The following is an 18,556-nucleotide window of genomic DNA, read 5'->3' as shown; positions in this document are numbered from 1 at the left end:
TCTTGGTTATTATCGATTCCTGTTTCAGTCTTTATCTTACATCTTCATTTCTTATTATGTCCAATTTCGTTTTTCCTGCTATTTTTCTCAGCTGCTTCATCTCCGCTGCGTTTATTGTACTGTCTATTTTTGCATTTTTTACCCATGTCTCACTTGCATATATTAAAGTTGGTAAAGATATTGCATTGTATACCTTCAGTTTTATTTATTTATCTATTTTTTGCTTTCCAAATATTGTTTTATTTAGTGCATAGTAGCTCTTATTTGCTTTTTTCGCCCTGTATGAGATTTCTTGATATAGCTTTCCATCCCCTGATATTATTACTTCCAGGTATTCAAACGTCGAGACTATTTCTATTATTTCGTTTTTGCACATAAATATCGTTTGGTTTATTTCTTCCATTTTCTTTTGGGCTACTATCATGGTCTTCGTTTTCTTTACATTCACCTCCATTTTCAAATTTTATATTTCTTCCACCCAGATATCGATTAATTTTTGCATTTTCTCTTTATTGTCTGCTATTATTACTAGGTCAGCTGCATATAGTAATCCCTCCATTCTCACTGGTAATAAATTCCTGTACCCTATTGTTGACTGTAATTGCCTTGACTTTCTTTTAGCGCTCTTCATTACTCTATCCATTACTGATATAAACAAAACTGAGCTGAGACTGTCCCCTTGTTTTATTCCCCTCCTTAGGTTTATTATTGGCGATCTGTTTCCGTTTATTTGTACTTTAGCAAGTACGTTTCTATATATACTTTTTACTACGTTATCTTTTGCGAGATTTGCAGGTCTTCCATTACTATCCAATATTGTTGTAGAATTGTTTTTTGGAAAAAGTCAGAAAATAAATTTATATCAGAGACCACGAGATCACAGATTTCCTTCACCCTGTATATGACCAAAAATTGTATAGAGTATAATTTAGTTAATAAACAGTGCTTTTTCGGGGAAGGTAAAATCGTTAATGTGGTTTTCGTTAATGGGTTTGTTTGAAAAGATTTACAGACAATGGTTTGAAAATATTGGAAAGTGCATGTTATTTCATTTTGTGAACATCAGTAGGATTTTCGTAAATAACTCATAGAAGTTTTAAATGATAAAAAAATTTTATTGAGTTTAGAATGTAAGGCTTTTGTTTAGTTTTTTGAAGAAACGGTAGTAATTTGATGTCTCTTAGAATTTTAACAAAATGGAAAGTTGGATACAAATTAAGTTGATTTTCTTAGGAAAGGAAAGTATGGATGTTTTGGGTAGAGAGGTTGATTTTGATTGGTAGAGAAAGATCGATGGAAGGGATGAGAATGTGGAGTCGGAATTTGAGAGAGAAAAGATAGACACTGTGTGAATAACATCGGGAGAGAGCAGTCCAGTTTTTGAAAAGTGAGAAGTCAGTGTAAAGTGGTGAAATCGGCCTTTGCGAGCAGAATCAAGTTGAAACGAAATCGTTGACCGGTTGAGAATTGAATTTTCCTGTGTCCGAGGAAGATTCCTTTGTTCTGTCTAGAACGAGTAGCTGATTGGTATCTATTTGCACAAGATTTCGAGCAAGGAGAAAACTGAGTAGAGAATTCGAGGAGTCCTGGTTTTGTTTGTTTTTGAAGCAGTTTGGACGAGAGGGACCTTTTCGCAACATCCAAAGAATACGTGTGGGAGAATCAAGGACGAGATCAATAATCAATAATCAATCAATAATCAATTCAAAAGGAGAAAAGTAAATTTTATTAAATTTAGTATGAATAAATAATAATTTATTTAAATAATTTTTTTTATTAAAACAAGGGGACATCAGAACTAAAGCTTGATTTATTAAGTAAGACATTGTTGCAACAAATTTAGATTTTAGTATTTTTTTCAAATCTTATTTATACGGCATATTGGATAAATAAATAATAGATTACATTTATATGATACTGAATGTGTTTAATTTCCCTATTTTATCCTGGAAGGAGGAAGCAACTAGAGATACTAGAAGCCACAATCAAAGGTATTGCAACGAATAGAAAATTAGCCCTGAGAATAAAGTTTATTAGAAAATTTAATTTGAATTTGGTTTTGCTTTTACATAGGTAGAAATTAAAATAATTGAGTAATTAATTAAATTAAGAATTTGCTTTTCAATCTAATAAAAGAGATAAAGTAGAGCATAACAATATATTATCTGTTGTTCCTTTTCCTTCCTAAAAGCCGCTTGTTCTTCTTCTAGTTTTCCTTCCAGTTCTTTCCTGAGCTTCCTTTCTATTATCCCTGTGTAGACTTTATATGCCACTGATGATAAGCATATAGCCCTATAGTTATCACATTCCGCTTCGTCTCCTTTCTTGTGTATTGGTATCAATAAATTTTCTTCCCAGTCTTTCGGTATCTTTTCTGTTCTCCATGCTTCCCTCATTATTTCCAGTAGCCAAAACTTGCCTCGTTCTCCCAAGTACTTCATCATCTCCGGATCTATGTCATCTGCACCTCCCGCTTTTCCAATCTTCATTCTTGCCAATCCTTCTTCAATATCTTTGATATGAATTTCGTCCACTCGATTGTCCCTATCTTCTTCTCTTTCCTGCTGTCCTCTGTCCTCATTTTGTTGGTTGCATGCCTCGATTTTTTCTTTATAGTGCTTATTCCATATGATTAGTATGTCCTGTATGTTTGTTTTCAATTCATTTCGCTCATTTCTAATTCCTCTTATTTGTTTCCTTTTTGTTCCTTTCATACTTCTTATTTTATTACAAAACTGTTTATTATTATTCCCAAAACCTTCGTTCAATTCTTCACCGAATTCCTTCCAGCTCTTCTTCTTCGCATCTTTTACTAGTTCTTTCACTATATTTCTCTGTCTTCTGTATTCGTCTCTGTCTTGTTCTTCATTTGTGTTTATGTATCGCTTCCACATTTCTTTCTTCTTTTTGACTGCTTGCTTTATTTCCTTATTCCACCATCCACTTCTTTTATTATCCTTCCCAATCTTTGTTATTCCACATACTTGTTTCGCAGTGTTCTATAACGTGTCTCCCAATTTTTTCAATCTCTCTTCCATATTCCATATTTCCTCATTGTTTTCATGGTGTTCCAGTATTTTATCTGTCTCTCTTTGGTATAACTTCCTCACTTCCATATTTTTCATCTTATGTATTGCTATTCTTGTATATTGAGGACTCTCTATTATTTCCGTTAGTTTCATGTTTATCTCTACTGTCACTAGTCTGTGTTGGATACCGAGTTCGGCTTCGTTCTCTGTTTTTATATTTTGTACCGTTAGGTCTGCGTCTCGAGGATATACTATGTAATCAATTATGCTTCTCGCATTTCTTTCTTCTGCTACGTATATATATTTTTCGTTTCTCAGTTGATACCAGAAAGAATTACCTATTAACAAGTCATTTATTTGGCAGAAACTTATCATTCTTCTATCATTCCTATTTATCGTCTCTTCTCCATACCTTAACACTTCCCAAGCAGCCTAATGCCATGTTTTCGTCATTTCCTATTCTTGCGTTCCAGTATCCTAGTAAAATGATGTTTTTGCTTTCCTCTTGTATCTCATCAATACGTTTCTGTATCTCATCATAGAATAGTTCTGTTTTTTCATGCTCTGTTCCTTCTACCGGTGCATATACCTGTATTATGTGACATTCTTCTTCTTACTCTATTTTTATGTATATGGTTCTTGATGATACTGGTTTGAACTTGGTTATTCTTCTATTCATTTCTTTCGTTACAACTATTCCCACGCCTTCTTTTGCCCTTTGTCCTATCTGGACTCCGGAATAGTATATATAGTATGTGCTGCCCTCTGATATCGACAATTTCATTTCCTACTTTTTTCGTCTCGCTTATTCCTATCAACTGCAGCTCAAATCTTTCCATTTTCTCTGTTAGCTCACGTTCCTTTCCTGTTATCGAGGTTATACTTCATGTACCTATTCACGTTTGACATTTGTTTTCATTTTTCTTTTCTTCCTTGTCATTGAAAGAACAGTCATTCGCCTATCCAGCGATATAAAGCTTTTAAAAACCGGTTGTCAAATGACTGAGTAATTGATTTTTAAAATGAGAGATGCAACGTGGAAATCACATAACTAAATAACATTGATTAAAATAACTAAGCAAATTGACGATGAATCTATGTTATGTGATTTCCATATTGCACCTCTCATTTTAAAAATTAATTACTCAGTCATTTGACAAACGATTTAAAAAATCTTTATATCGCTGGATAGTTGAATGACCATTCTTTCAATTTTCAAAGAAATATACTGGGTGTTTCATTAAAAAAAAGTGAACAACGTTTTTTTTATAAATCCGCCATTTGTTTCACTATCACTAAAATAAAACATTTCAGCGAAAACCGCATATTTCTATCTTGAATCGTTTAGAAGTTTTAGGCAGTTAAAATGGGCGAAAATATAAGTGAAAAGCGAAGTATATTATTATAATATATTATTATAATATATTATTATAATATATTATTATAATATATTATTATAATACATTATTATAATATTATAATTAACTCTTTGCTAAAAATCAGCGCAAGACAAAGGTCTGGTCAATTATTGACCATACCGGTCAGAAGCCACACTTCTTTTTCTTTAAATTTCATCTTGTACCGAAGGTTGGAAATCATTACGGCTATATACAATACAGTATACGGACCCTGTTGACTGCCGCTCTACATAGTTCTACACTACTGCGTTTGAATTACCCCATTAAGTACTTAAGCCACAATATTCTTCGTCTTCCCATTTCGCTTTCCTCGGATTTTGCCTTGCATAAAAGTTGTATAGTCTGGGCTGATTATCGGAGAATAGGCCATTTTTGGGAAAAGTTATTTATAGTCTGTTCGCTAAACTCAGACGCAACTTTCTAGATATTTTAGTCGGTAATTTTGCCAATTTTAGCAAAATTGGCAAAAAATAATTTTTAAATAGTTAATAATCACTAAATATTTAGTAATTTTGCTAATTTTTGCAAAATTGGCAAAAAACAAAAAAAATATCGACTTAAATATCTAGCCAGTTGCGTCTGAGTTTAGCGAACCGACTATACCAGCAATTTTATTGCTGGAATCGAAGCTTATGATTATATTAATAATATAGGTATGCAAAGTCCGCAGATAGTGTGCTACTTTTTTTATAAGCAAAATGGCGCCCGAAAATCGTATTTTTTTTAATTTTTGCTCTATAACTCCAAAGATTTTAACTTTACACCAAAAACACTCAAATAAGAATTCACCGCAATTAAATTATGCATAGAGACGTGTTTTTTCCGATATACTTCGACGAAAAATTTCCCCGGAAAAAGCGGGTTTTTCCAACAAAATCTTGAATTTTCAACTAAACTTTGAGATAAGTAATTGTTAATCTATAATTAAATAGCTTGGTAGTGTAAAAGCCCTTTTTGAATAGATTATAATTCCAGAATCCGATAAAAATTGAATGAAGAGTTTAGCAACAATTGAATCGTTAATTAAAAAGTTGCGGTCGCCATAATAACGACAATAATTATGATGCATAATGATAACTATTATTTTTTCATAAAAAGTTACTATACCTATCTAATGTACTTTACAGAATTGAAATCAGACTGTTTAGGCGGCCTCAGGAATATTTTAAAATTATAAACAATTTTTTGGCTTATAAACAAATAGAATATCTCGGAAAATATTACACCAAATTAGATCATAAAAACGGTATTCGAAAAGCAGCAGCAGGACGCTTCTTTTAAAAGAAAAACGTTTAATTATGATGAGCAGTTCCTGAGATACAACCGGTCAAAGTTGACCGGAATTTACGGCAAAGATATAAACAATAGGATCATAATTTTTAAACCGTCACCTTTTTATTTTTGTCCTCTCTCTCCACACCAATTTTCATATCCTTAAAATACTCATAACATATATTATTATAATAAAAACTATCGATAATACGTGTGAAAATTGCCAAAAATAGCAAAATTTCAATCAAAAATTAGGTTGGAGAAAATGTAACCCTCAAAGTTCAAAATCAGTATACCTACGTTAAAACATTTTCTCGGCTTCCCATGGAGCAATTTCCTTCATTCTTTTTTTGTTTCCAAATAACTCGAGTAGAGCCATATCGAACTAACGCATTATTAAATGTCAAACTTGCTTTTGTTTTGTTATAATAAATTAATTTATTTATTATAACACAAAATTTTAATTTGTTTAAATAAAAATTGTTTAAATAATTATACAGCTTTCAAATGAGAATATTAATGTTTTTAACTTTAAAAGGTACACTTGTAGTAAGTTTATCTAAAAAAAAGCCTACAGCTGGAAAAAATATGTAGTTTTCTGTTCTTGTAAATAAATTAATCTATTATAACAAAACAAAAGCAAGTTTTACATTTAATAATGCGTTAGTTCGATGGCTCTACTCGAGTTATCAGGTAACAAAAAAAGAATGAAGGAAATTGCTCCATGGGAAGCTGAGAAAATGCATTTTTTTAACGTATACCGATTTTGATCTTTGAGGGTTACATTTTCTCCAACCTAATTTTTGATTGGAATTTTGCTATTTTTGGCAATTTTCACACGTATTATCGATAGTTTTTATTATAATAATATATGTTATGAGTATTTTAAAAATATGAAAATTGGTGTGAAAAAAGAGGACAAAAATGAAAAGGTGATAGTTTAAAAATTATGATCCTATTGTTTATATCTTTGCCGTAAATTCCGATCAAATTTGACCGGTTGTATCTCAGGAACTGCTTATTAAAATTAAACAATTTTTCTTTTGGAAGAAGCGTTCTGCCACTGTTTTTCGAATACCGTTTTCACGATTTAATTTCGTTTAATATTTCCCGAGATATTCTATTTGTTTATAAGCCAAAAAATTGTTTGTAATTTTAAAATATTCCTGAGGCCGCCTAAATATTCCAATTTCAATTCTGTAAAGTACGTTAGATAGGTATAGTGTCTTTTTATGAAAAAATCATAGTTATTCTTATGCATAATAATTATTGTCGTTATTATAGCGACCGTAAATTTTTAATTAACAATTCAATTGTTGCTAAACTGTTCATTGAATTTCCATCGGCTTCTGGAATTATAATCTATACGAAAAGGGCTTTTACATTACCAAGTTATTTAATTATTGATTAACAATTACTTATCTAAAATTTTAGTTGAACATTAAAGATTTTGTTGGAAAAACCCGCTTTTTCCGGGGAAAGTTTTCGTCGAAGTGAATCGGGTAAAACACGTCTCTATGCATAATTTAATTGCGGTGAATTTTTATTTAAGTGTTTTTGGTGTAAAGTTAAAATCTTTGGAGTTATAGAGCAAAAATTGAAAAAAACACGATTTTCGGGCGCCATTTTGTTTATAAAAAAGTAGCACACTATCTGCGGACTTTGCATACCTATTTTATTAATACATACAATAATAAGATTCGATTCCAGCAATAAAATTGCTGGTAAATAACCTTTCCTTGTATTTTGCTAATTAGCCCAGAGTATATCGAGTGTTGTGCTCTGTCATCACGTATGTACCGAGTATTCAAGTTTTCGTTTTTCCTCCCTCTCAAAGGTTTTTTCCTTTTCTGTGCTAATTTTATGGTAAGCTTTTTTTAATTTTTCCAAATGCTTTACTTTTGCACCTATAATATCTTGATTTAGTCCTAAGAACATTTTAAATAAAAACATTGAAAGCTTTAAATAAAAGTTTTATTTTAATGTATACAAAAGATAAATAATAATTATTACAATAAATACCTTTGATAAATACCTAACAAAGAACACAATTTTAAAACTTCCATGTGCCACCTACATGCCATGTTGATTGAACTCTGTTGGGTCCATGGAAGACTTTGATCCATTCAGCTTAGGCGTCATGATCTTTGCCGTTATTTCTTACTGCTACACCAGCATTAGTGTTACCATTTCCATCACCGTTAGCTCCAGGATTTACTTCCCATTCTGGCTTTGGTGATCGTGGGAATCTGAAGCTACCACCTACATGCCATGTTGGTTTAGCTCTATTGGGTCCATGGACAACTTTGCTCCATCCAGCCTGGAAGTCATGATCTTTGCCGTTATTTCTTACTTCTATTCCAGCATTAGTGTTACCATTCCCATCACCGTTAGCTCCAGGATTTACTTCCCATTCTGGCTTTGGTGATCGTGGGAATCTGAAGCTACCACCTACATGCCATGTTGGTTTAGCTCTATTGGGTCCATGGACAACTTTGCTCCATCCAGCCTGGAAGTCATGATCTTTGCCGTTATTTCTTACTTCTATTCCAGCATTAGTGTTACCATTTCCATCACCGTTAGCTCCAGGATTTACTTCCCATTCTGGCTTTGGTGATCGTGGGAATCTGAAGCTACCACCTACATGCCATGTTGGTTTAGCTCTATTGGGTCCATGGACAACTTTGCTCCATCCAGCCTGGAAGTCATGATCTTTGCCGTTATTTCTTACTTCTATTCCAGCATTAGTGTTACCATTCCCATCACCGTTAGCTCCAGGATTTACTTCCCATTCTGGCTTTGGTGATCGTGGGAATCTGAAGCTACCACCTACATGCCATGTTGGTTTAGCTCTATTGGGTCCATGGACAACTTTGCTCCATCCAGCCTGGAAGTCATGATCTTTGCCGTTATTTCTTACTTCTATTCCAGCATTAGTGTTACCATTTCCATCACCGTTAGCTCCAGGATTTACTTCCCATTCTGGCTTTGGTGATCGTGGGAATCTGAAGCTACCACATACATGCCATGTTGGTTTAGCTCTATTGGGTCCATGGACAACTTTGCTCCATCCAGCCTGGAAGTCATGATCTTTGCCGTTATTTCTTACTTCTATTCCAGCATTAGTGTTACCATTTCCATCACCGTTAGCTCCAGGATTTACTTCCCATTCTGGCTTTGGTGATCGTGGGAATCTGAAGCTACCACCTACGTGCCATGCTGGTTTAGCTCTATTGGGTCCATGAACAACTTTGCTCCATCCAGCCTGGAAGTCATGATCTTTGCCCTTATTTATTACTTCTATACCGGCATTGGTGTTACCATTTCCATCACCGTTAGCTCCTGGATTTACTTCCCAATCTGGTCTTGGCGATCTTCTAAACCTTATCGCATCTTGAGAAACTTTCCAAGGTCCTGCCTTCTGTTTGTCATCTTTGGCGTTGGTTATAGCAAATATTGTCACCAGCAACAAACACAGTGAAAAAGCAGTAACGTTCATTTTGAATAATTAGAATCTGAAAGTATGCATGTATTAATCTTCCCTAAAAAATTACTGAAAATTATTATAAATATACAAAATACAAAAGTTTGAACGTGTTTATTTATTAAAAACTCTTTTAGATTTCAAAGTGTTTTCAGAATTTTTACCAGGCCAAGTCACTAATATTACAATTTTTGTGCATATAGGTCTGGATCCTGCGTATGAAAAAAAAGTTGATTAATAGCAAGCTGAAAATTTGTTAATAGCTTAAGGGTGTCTAGTCGGACAAACTCTGATATATAGGAACACTGTAAAAGGGGAAGTTTTAATTGTGGAACAGGTTAAAAATTTGGAACGGTTAGACCACGAAAACGGCACATGTATTTTGTCCGACAGAACAGACTTAAATTCTCCTAACAGAGATTAAACTCTCATGCAAAAATCAGACTGCTATTTATCACCAAATGGGCGTTTTAATGAGTGGAACATGTAGAATATGTCAAATGACAGTAATTATGACAGGGGATAAATAGCAGTCTGATTTTTGCATGAGAGTTTAATCTCTGTTTGGAGAGTTTAAGTATGTTCTGTCGGACAAAATAAATGTGCCGTTTTTGTGGTCTGACAGTGTTCCAATATATCAAAGTTTATCCGACTAAACACCCTTAAGCTATTAACAAATTTTCAGCTTGCTATTAATCAACTTTTTTTCATACGCTGGATCCAGACCTAACAGTTGTTAAATAATTTATACTAGAATAAATAAGATGATTTTTTAATTTGTAATAAGAAATATTTAAGATGATATTAATTGTCTCCGCCTGGTAAACAAAGCAGCAAAAGATAATTTTAAAAGGTGGAATCTATAAGAGAAGATAAAAGTAAATAACGAGAAAGTTAAAAGAAGAACAAAAATATTAAAAAAAATCACAGAATTTCGGACGAATTAACTACAATATTAAACATTTTGGTAAAATGAAAACAAAAACCATTTGGTGATAGGAATTACTAATTCCTAAATCTATAATATACCAAAATTAGAATACCTCGGACATGTAATGGCAAACCAAGATGGTAAAAGAAGATCGGGAGGAAAGTGGTAAAACACGAATAACACTGAAATGTTCAGCGCTGCGGTAAATAAAACCAATATAGCCATTATGATCGCCAACATCCAGAACGAATAGGCACTTTAAGAAGAAAAAGATATTTTATACCAGTTGGTAAGATCTTCCAAAGGAAGCCCATACATACATAATATTATATTGGTTGGGAATCATACAAATAATAGAAATTGTAATTTCGTTTAAAAAATAATGTACGAAAATGAAAATGTTAAAAAATTGTTTTATAAAACCATTCAAAATATGTTAAACTTAATGCATACCTGTATTTTCTTCTAATCGTAGTTTTTTTTCAATTTGACGTCTCTTTGGGATTGGAAACGCTGAATGATATGTATTCCCGGGTCCAGAGCTTTCATTTTATATTTCAGATTCTTTCCAGATTACCGGTTTTTTACTTTTACCCTAAAAAGAGGTTCAATATACATGGTATCAGTGTTTATATTTTAAAAATTCAAACTAATGACTATTTAGATAAGAATAAAGGGGACTTTACAATATAGCGTTAAAAGACGACTTTGTTTTAAAATTTTGTTTTTCGTTTTGGTTAAGTGTTTTGTAAACATTGATTAAATGTTATTGTTAAAGTTTAATTATTAGTAATTATTCTTCTGGGATTGGAATTTGGTATTTTTTAATAATTTATCACGAACAAAGTGTCCAGGAAATACCCAAGATTAGTAAAGATATTTTGATATAGATTCGTTTTGGTTATTTGAATCAAAATATAGGACAGAGGCATAATTTCGACAAGGTAAAATATTTTTATTTGTTGTTGTACATTTTAGTCCAGGGCGCATCTGTTTTGAGATGGACGTTGAGAGGTGACTCAAATTTTTTTGCAGAATTTGCTTGAAAATAAATCATATAATAATATTTGAGTTATCCTCCCTCTGAAAAAGGTCCGGAACATTGTTTAAATAATCAAAATCTCAAAAATTGAAGGAAAAATTCGATTTTTTTCTTCGTTTTTTGATTATAACTTTAAAAGTATTCATTTCCGAGAAAAGTTGTACAAACATAAAAGTTGCGTAATTAAATTTCATACAATATAAAATTGGTTGAAAATTTAAAAAATAGTCACCCTAATTGCAAAATAGCAATATTTACGAAAAAACCATACAAAAACAAGTATTCGCATTTTACGTTTTTCAACCATTTATGCTACACTTAGGACCTTCATATTTCACCCAGAAAAACTTTATGATACAGTAAAACAATACTGTAAATTTCTTTAAGATCGGTTTAATAGATTTTGCAAAATAAATTATGCAATCCAGCTTTCGCAAAAAAAATTCATTTTTTCAAAATGTTACAGGACTGAAAATAAAGCAGATAGCAAGTTAAATTTTTTTTTGCTTATAGAAGTTTACTGTACCTTTCATTTGTAATTTTCAAAATTAAAATCGATTAATTATCACGGCGTCAGAAAATTTTTGAAATAATAAATAATTTTTGGTGCTACGCGCAGGACAGCGGTGTTCGATTCACACAAGTTGATTTCCACCAAAATTTCTTCCAATCTTTATATAATATATTATTTTCTTACTCTATATTTTGTTGTATTTTAATATTTTAATTCCACAAAAATCAAACTAATTTTATTATTGTTTGTGAAATATTGTTTAAACAATTGCATATGTTTAAAAATAATAAACTTTTATTATTTAAGTTAAAATATATGAACAAAGAAAGTTTTTGCTAATAAAAGTGTTATTTCAAAGGATAGAATAGGTGTTTTTATTTTGCAATAAACAAAGTTATTTATTTATATCGAAATGTAATAAAAATTAAAATGTATCAATCATTATCAAAGGTCATTGGAATGCCCAATCAGAGCAAACTATCCGCTGTCCTGCGCGTAGCACCAATAATTAATGTTTATTTAAAAAAATTCCTGACGCCGTGGTGTTAATCAATTTTAATTTTTCAAAATTGCAAATGAAAGGTACAGTACACTTCTATATGCAAAATAATTTTCAACTTGCTACCTGCTTTATTTTCAGTCCTGTAACATTTTGAAAAAATTAATTTTTTTTACGAAAGCCGGATTGCAAAATTTATTTTGCAAAATCTGTTGAACTGATCTTATTGAAATTTACAGTATTGTTTTACTGTATCATAAAGTTTTTCAGGATGAAATATGAAGGTCCTAAGTGTAGCATAAATGGTTGAAAAACGTAAAATACGAATACTTGTTTTTGTATGGTTTTTTCACAATTATTGCTATTTTGCAACAAGGGTGACTATTTTTTAAATTTTTAACCAATTCTATATTGTAGAAAATTTAATTACGCAACTTTTATGTTAGTACAACTTTTCTCGGAAATGAATAATTTTAAAGTTATAATAAAAAAACCCAGAAAAAAATCGAATTTTTCCTTAAATTTTTGACATTTTGATTATTTAAACAATGTTCCGGACCTTTTTGAGAGGGAGGATAACTCAAATATTATTATTTGATTTATTTTCAAGCAATTTCTGCAAAAAAATTTGAGTCACCTCTCAACGTCCAAATGTACTAATATTTTTACAGATGGGCCCTGGTCTAATTTGGTTTCAGGAGGAAACACGTGGATAATTCCTGATGATATTCTTCTTCTTATGGTGCAGTTCGTTGGCGAATTATCTTAAGGTCAGACGTGTGTCTTTTACCAAAAGTTCGCCAGTGTTATTTATGCCTGTCCAGTTCTTTATATTTCGGAGCCACGATATTTGTTTGCTACCTACTAGTTTCTTGGCATCAATCTTTCCATGAATGATTAGTCGAGGGATTGTGTATATTTTCCGTTCTAAGAAAATGGCCCAGGTATCTAATTTTTCGTGCTTTGATCAAGTTGAGCAATTTTCTCTCAGTATTTGCTCTATTTAATACTTCCTCGTTTCTCACCCTATCTCTCCATGGTATGTGAAACATTCTTCCCAAGGTCCACATGTCGAAGGCCACCAACTTATTAATGGAAGATATTTTCAACGTCTATGTCTCCATGCCATATTACAATATCTCAGAGAACGGCAGTTCTCGCCAGTGGCGCACAACCCCCGTGCATGCGACATATACACGAAATTTTCGATATTGTAAATCTGATTGAATTGAAAATTGGGCCAAATCCCATCTTAAAGTATAGAAAAAGACTCGCCTATCCAAATCTCAAACATCCATTTTGGTCAAAGGGTGTGAATTTTACGGCCCGTCCCATTTTGGGTATGTTTTTCGTTCTCGTCCCCAAAACTCCCAAAAATCTCTAAAATATAATGTCCGACCTTTGCGGCTTCTGATAGTACAGATCATTACTAGACCAGGGCGCATCTGTAAAAATATTAGTACATTTGGATGTTGAGAGGTGACTCATGTTTTTTTGCAGAAATTGCTTGAAAATTACTCATATAATAATATATGAGTTATCCTCCCACCCAAAAAGGTCCGTAACATTGTTTAAATAAATCAAAGTGTCAAAAAATAAAGGAAAAATTCGATTTCTTAGTTTCTGGATTATAACTTTAAAAGTATTAATTGTCCAGAAAAGATGTACTAAAATAAAAGTTGCGTAATTAAATTTACTTCAACATCGAATTAGTTAAATATTTTAAAAGTTGTCACCATTGTTGCAAAATAGCAAGAATTGCGAAAAAACCATAAAACAACAAGTATTTGCATTTTACGTTTTTCAACCATTTATACTACACTTAGGACGTTCATATTCCACACAGAAAAACTATATGATATATTGAAACAATAGGTACTGTAAATTTTATTAAGGTCGGTGTAACAGATTTTGCAAAATAAATTTTACAATCCAGCTTTCGCAAAAAAATTCATTTTTTCAAAATGTTGGAGGACTGAAAATAAAGCAGATAGTAAGTGAAAATGTTTTTAACATATAGAAGAATACTGTACCTTTCATTTGCGATTATTCTTGCTTTCATTTGCAAAATTAAAATCGGTTAACTACCACGGCGTCAGGATTTTTTTAATCAGCATTAAATTTTTGGTGCTACGCGCAGTACAGCGGTGTTCGATTCTCACATGTTGATTTCCACCACAATCTCTTCCAAACTTTATTTAACATATATTATTTTCTTACTCTATATTTTGTTGTATTTTAATATTTTAATTCCACAAAAATCAAATTAATTTGATTATTGTTTGTGAGATATTGTTTAAACAATTTCATATGTTTAAAAATAATAAACTCTCATTCTCTAAGTTAAAATATATGAACAAATTTTTTCTTAAAAAAGTGTTATTTCAAAGGACAGAGTACGGGTTGCCTATCTTTAGTAATACATTCATTTGAACCCTGTTGACAATTCATTTTTAAATAACGTTATTTTCACTCTGTATATTGTTCTTGTCAGCTTAATGTGGAATACTTGTAGTCCTAGCACACGATGTTGGTTGTTATTATTGAATTTTACCACAAATAAAATTTTATAAATTTTTGGCTAGTGTACCAAACTACATATCAGTTCACACAACTTCATGTTACACGTTCTGTCTCTACTGTCATTAGTCAAACACGCTTTCACACCTGTCACCTGTAATCAGTTGGCTTCTACCTTTCTCTTTGTGAAGACAGAGAAATCAACTCAACCACCCACATGCTTGTGGTATAGTCATATGGTGCCTTGAGGTATACTCTTTAATTTTCACCCATTGCCAGGGTTTAATGGAAATAATAATATGTACTTACGAAATGTTGTAAATCTATTCTAATAAAGGCTTGTTCCAACTAGCGGTCAAACCAGTCAGAAACTATCAGCGAATAGTCGACCAATACGAGTAGAGGGGATAGCACTTATGACTGCATTATGTTCTCGCACTGGCCAACTGTTTGCTGACGATTTCTGACTAGTTTGACTGTTGGTTGGAACAGACCTGCAATGTGGCTTCGAAACATACATCGTTTTCACGAGCGCTAAGAGGACACTGAGAGGTATATTTTTCCAACATGTGTTAAAGGGCCAAAAAGTCTGTTATCTGTTATCGAACCAGCTATTAAGTATTTTGCTATTTTTAGATTCATAATATATTGCAGTAAATATTACTCAAACTGTTGGTATCTGTTTTGTAATTAATTGAATTCTTAGTTTCACTGATGTGGTACATTTCCAGAAATAATCGTTTTCGGTAGTTATTTGCTGTATCTAGAATTTTGAAATCAGATAAATTAAATGCTTGGCTGGTTGTAAAGGAATTGTGCGCTGCTGAACACGAATTTTTCTGTGTTTTGCAATCACTTTTGTGCTGCGTTATTCTTAGTTTTAGCCACTGCCATGTTTGCTCTATATACTGTTCATCACACACGAGACAAGACATTTGATAAAAATAATATTACTCTGATTTTGAAGCGGTGTATGGTCTTTAAGCTTCGAAAATAAGATGTAGTTGGATATGCTGTTATATTTAGCTATTTTTATTTTATTAATTTCTCTCAGCAGCTTGATTATAATATTAATTAAGCCATTCATGTAAGGTAACTTTTTGTAAATGACGGAATCTGATAGTCTGTTATCACATTGCCCGTCATAAAAGTCTGAGTTGTAGTTCAGTTGTTTAAGATTTTTACTAGGACAGATGTTGTTCGAATGCTGAGAAAAATTATTTATATATCTTCAGGAGTCCATAACAACCCAAAATGATCTTGTTCTCTGATCTCTCTCTCTCTCTCTCTCTCTCTCTCTCTCTCTCTCTCTCTCTCTCTCTCTCTCTCTCTCTCTATCTCTATCTCTATCTCTCTTTCTCTCTCTCTCTCTCTCTCTCTCTCTCTCTCTCTCTCTCTCTCTCTCTCTCTCTCTCTCTCTCTCTCTCTCTCTCTCTCTGATTTTGTCATCTAACTTTCTCAAATTATTTTTTTAAAATCAACGTAACAAACATGCACATAAACATAAATTTATGCACATACACATAAATTTCGCCTGTCAAAATTTTCAATTTGTTTTAAATGTATCTATATTTTTCGAATCCTGAGAAAACTAATAAACATTTTTGGAAAATTTAAACGCAGAATAAAAGACTGCATTATTACTGATGGCTGAAACTCCCTGAAAACTTCTATGATGTTTATTTAAATAAGTTACACGGGAAAAATGAAAGAGAACATTTAGTGTGATTTTCAATTGCAAATATTTCATTCAAAAGAAACGTTTTATTTATTCTAAGGGACTTTTTGCCCTCTGTAATAACGTAGTCTTTCATTCTGCGTTTAAGTTTTTTAAACATATTTTTAGTTTTATCAGGATTCGAAAAAAAGATGAATACATTTAAAACACATTGAACATTTTGACAGGCGACATTTTGCACCTTTCCCCTTTTTAATTTCCTTTCTTTGTGCTTTAATGCCATTTTAATTTCCTCTCTTAATACCTTTAAAATTACACAATCTTCTACTTTTACTTTCATCTGCTCTGTTCTTTTTTCTTGGAATAACTCATTGATGAAATCTGTCCATCTCTTTAAGTTTTCGTTAGTATTAAGCTCTAGTTTCCTATTTGATTGAAAAATTAGTTTCTAGAAAATAATATTTTTAATGTTATTTTTTAGTACATACATACTTCCAAGTTAACATAACTTGAAACAGCTGCTTCTGTCAATTCGATCTTAACACCTTTTTAACACATCACTTGTAATAATTAATTTAATGTTAGTTTGTTACCTACACTATGTATATAATTTTATTATGCACGTGCATATTTTGTATATCTTAAAACCGCAGTCCTTCTACCTATGTAGTAATAATCAGCTTTATTTCAATTTAAACGCTTTAATCAACCACTTGATCTGATAGCCTTTGAAGGCCATCCATAATATCGGCTACCTGCTTATAAAGTGCTATTGTTTAGCATATGGCATCTAAACACCTGGGTTTTTTTAATTATAATATTCAGCCCATGATATAATAATATTTATGTTATTTACAAAATGAGACACCAATAAAAACTATTAACAACCTCATAAATTATATTATGAACTTCTAATCATCTGTCCGCTTATATTATATAAGCAGATTCTGAATCTTAAATTTTAATAAAAGCAATAACATAATCAGATACAAAATTTTCGAAAATAATCTGATACACGCTGATATCATGGTTCTAAATAGTGGCTTGTGTTTTCTGGGTATAATTTTGCTCAGTTCAATGGTCTACAATGCTCAATCTCAAGAAGAAATTCATGTAGACACTCACTACATTCATTGAATACACACGATGTGGTCCACATTTTTGTGACAACAAGGGATGTGTGGCTCCACCTGTGAGTTGTAAAGAGGATGAATTAGCCGCCATCAAACCCGAACTTCGAATCCTCAGAAAACTAATAAATATTTTTGAAAATTTTAAACGCAGAATGAAAGACTGCATTATTACTGATGGCTGAAACTCCCTGAAAACTTCTATGATGTTTATTTAAATAAGTTACACGGGAAAAATGAAAGAGAACATTTAGTGTGATTTTTAGTTGCAAATATTTCATTCAAAAGAAACGTTTTATTTATTCTAAGGGACTTTTTGCCCTCTGTAATAACGTAGTCTTTCATTCTGCGTTTAAGTTTTTTAAAAATATTTTTAGTTTTCTCAGGATTCGAAAAAAAGATGAATACATTTAAAACACATTGAACATTTTGACAGGCGACATTTTGCACCTTTCCCCTTTTTAATTTCCTTTCTTTGTGCTTTAATGCCATTTTAATTTCCTCTCTTAATACCTTTAAAATTACACAATCTTCTACTTCTACTTTCATCTGCTCTGTTCTTTTTTCTTTGAATAACTCATTGATGAAATCTGTCCATCTCTTTAATTTTTAGTTAGTATTCAGCTCTAGTTTCCTATTTGATTGAAAAATTAAGTTCTAGAAAATAATATTTTTAATGTTATTTTTTTAGTACATACATATTTCCAAGTTAACATAACTTGAAACAGCTGCTTCTGTCATTTCGATCTTAACACCTTTTTAACACATTACTTGTAATAATTAATTTAATGTTAGTTTGTTACCTACACTATGTATATAATTTTATTATGCACGTGCATATTTTGTATATCTTAAAACCGCAGTCCTTCTACCTATGTAGTAATAATCAGCTTTATTTCAATTTAAACGCTTTAATCAACCACTTGATCTGATAGCCTTTGAAGGCCATCAATAATATCGGCTACCTACTTATAAAGTGTTATTGTTTAGCATGTGGCATCTAAACACCTGGGTTTTTTAATTATAATATTCAACCCAT

The 18,556-nt window shown here is 31.8% G+C and overlaps 2 protein-coding genes across 3 annotated transcripts in view; one reads left to right on the top strand and one right to left on the bottom strand.

Moving 5' to 3' along the window:
• LOC114330563 (fungal protease inhibitor-1) overlaps positions 1-18,556 on the top strand; it is a 63,105-nt gene that overhangs the window by 8,834 nt on the left and 35,715 nt on the right. The gene's annotated exons all lie outside the window — the stretch shown is intronic.
• On the bottom strand, positions 7,680-10,718 carry LOC114330560 (acaloleptin A-like). 2 transcript variants are annotated; one of them, XM_050643384.1, is made up of 2 exons: positions 10,588-10,718; positions 7,680-9,234 (listed from the first exon to the last, which is right to left on the bottom strand). In XM_050643384.1, exon 2 carries the CDS (start codon positions 9,216-9,218, stop codon positions 7,851-7,853), a length of 1,368 nt encoding a protein of 455 aa, XP_050499341.1. In that variant the 5' UTR covers positions 9,219-9,234; positions 10,588-10,718; the 3' UTR covers positions 7,680-7,850. The 2 variants fall into 2 exon arrangements, with proteins under 2 accessions (XP_050499341.1, XP_050499345.1); XM_050643388.1 differs by having other exon boundaries at positions 7,680-9,261; positions 10,588-10,681.

The sequence above is a fragment of the Diabrotica virgifera genome, chromosome 1 (genome assembly GCF_917563875.1).
Source record: "Diabrotica virgifera virgifera chromosome 1, PGI_DIABVI_V3a".
Classification (NCBI taxonomy): Eukaryota; Metazoa; Arthropoda; class Insecta; order Coleoptera; family Chrysomelidae; genus Diabrotica; species Diabrotica virgifera.
This window is presented reverse-complemented; position numbering and strand designations above follow the sequence as displayed.

Coding starts and splice junctions, on each gene's coding strand:
- LOC114330560 (XM_050643384.1), bottom strand. CDS start 9,218: ATGAACGTTACTGCTTTTTCACTGTGTTTGTTGCTGGTGACAATATTT.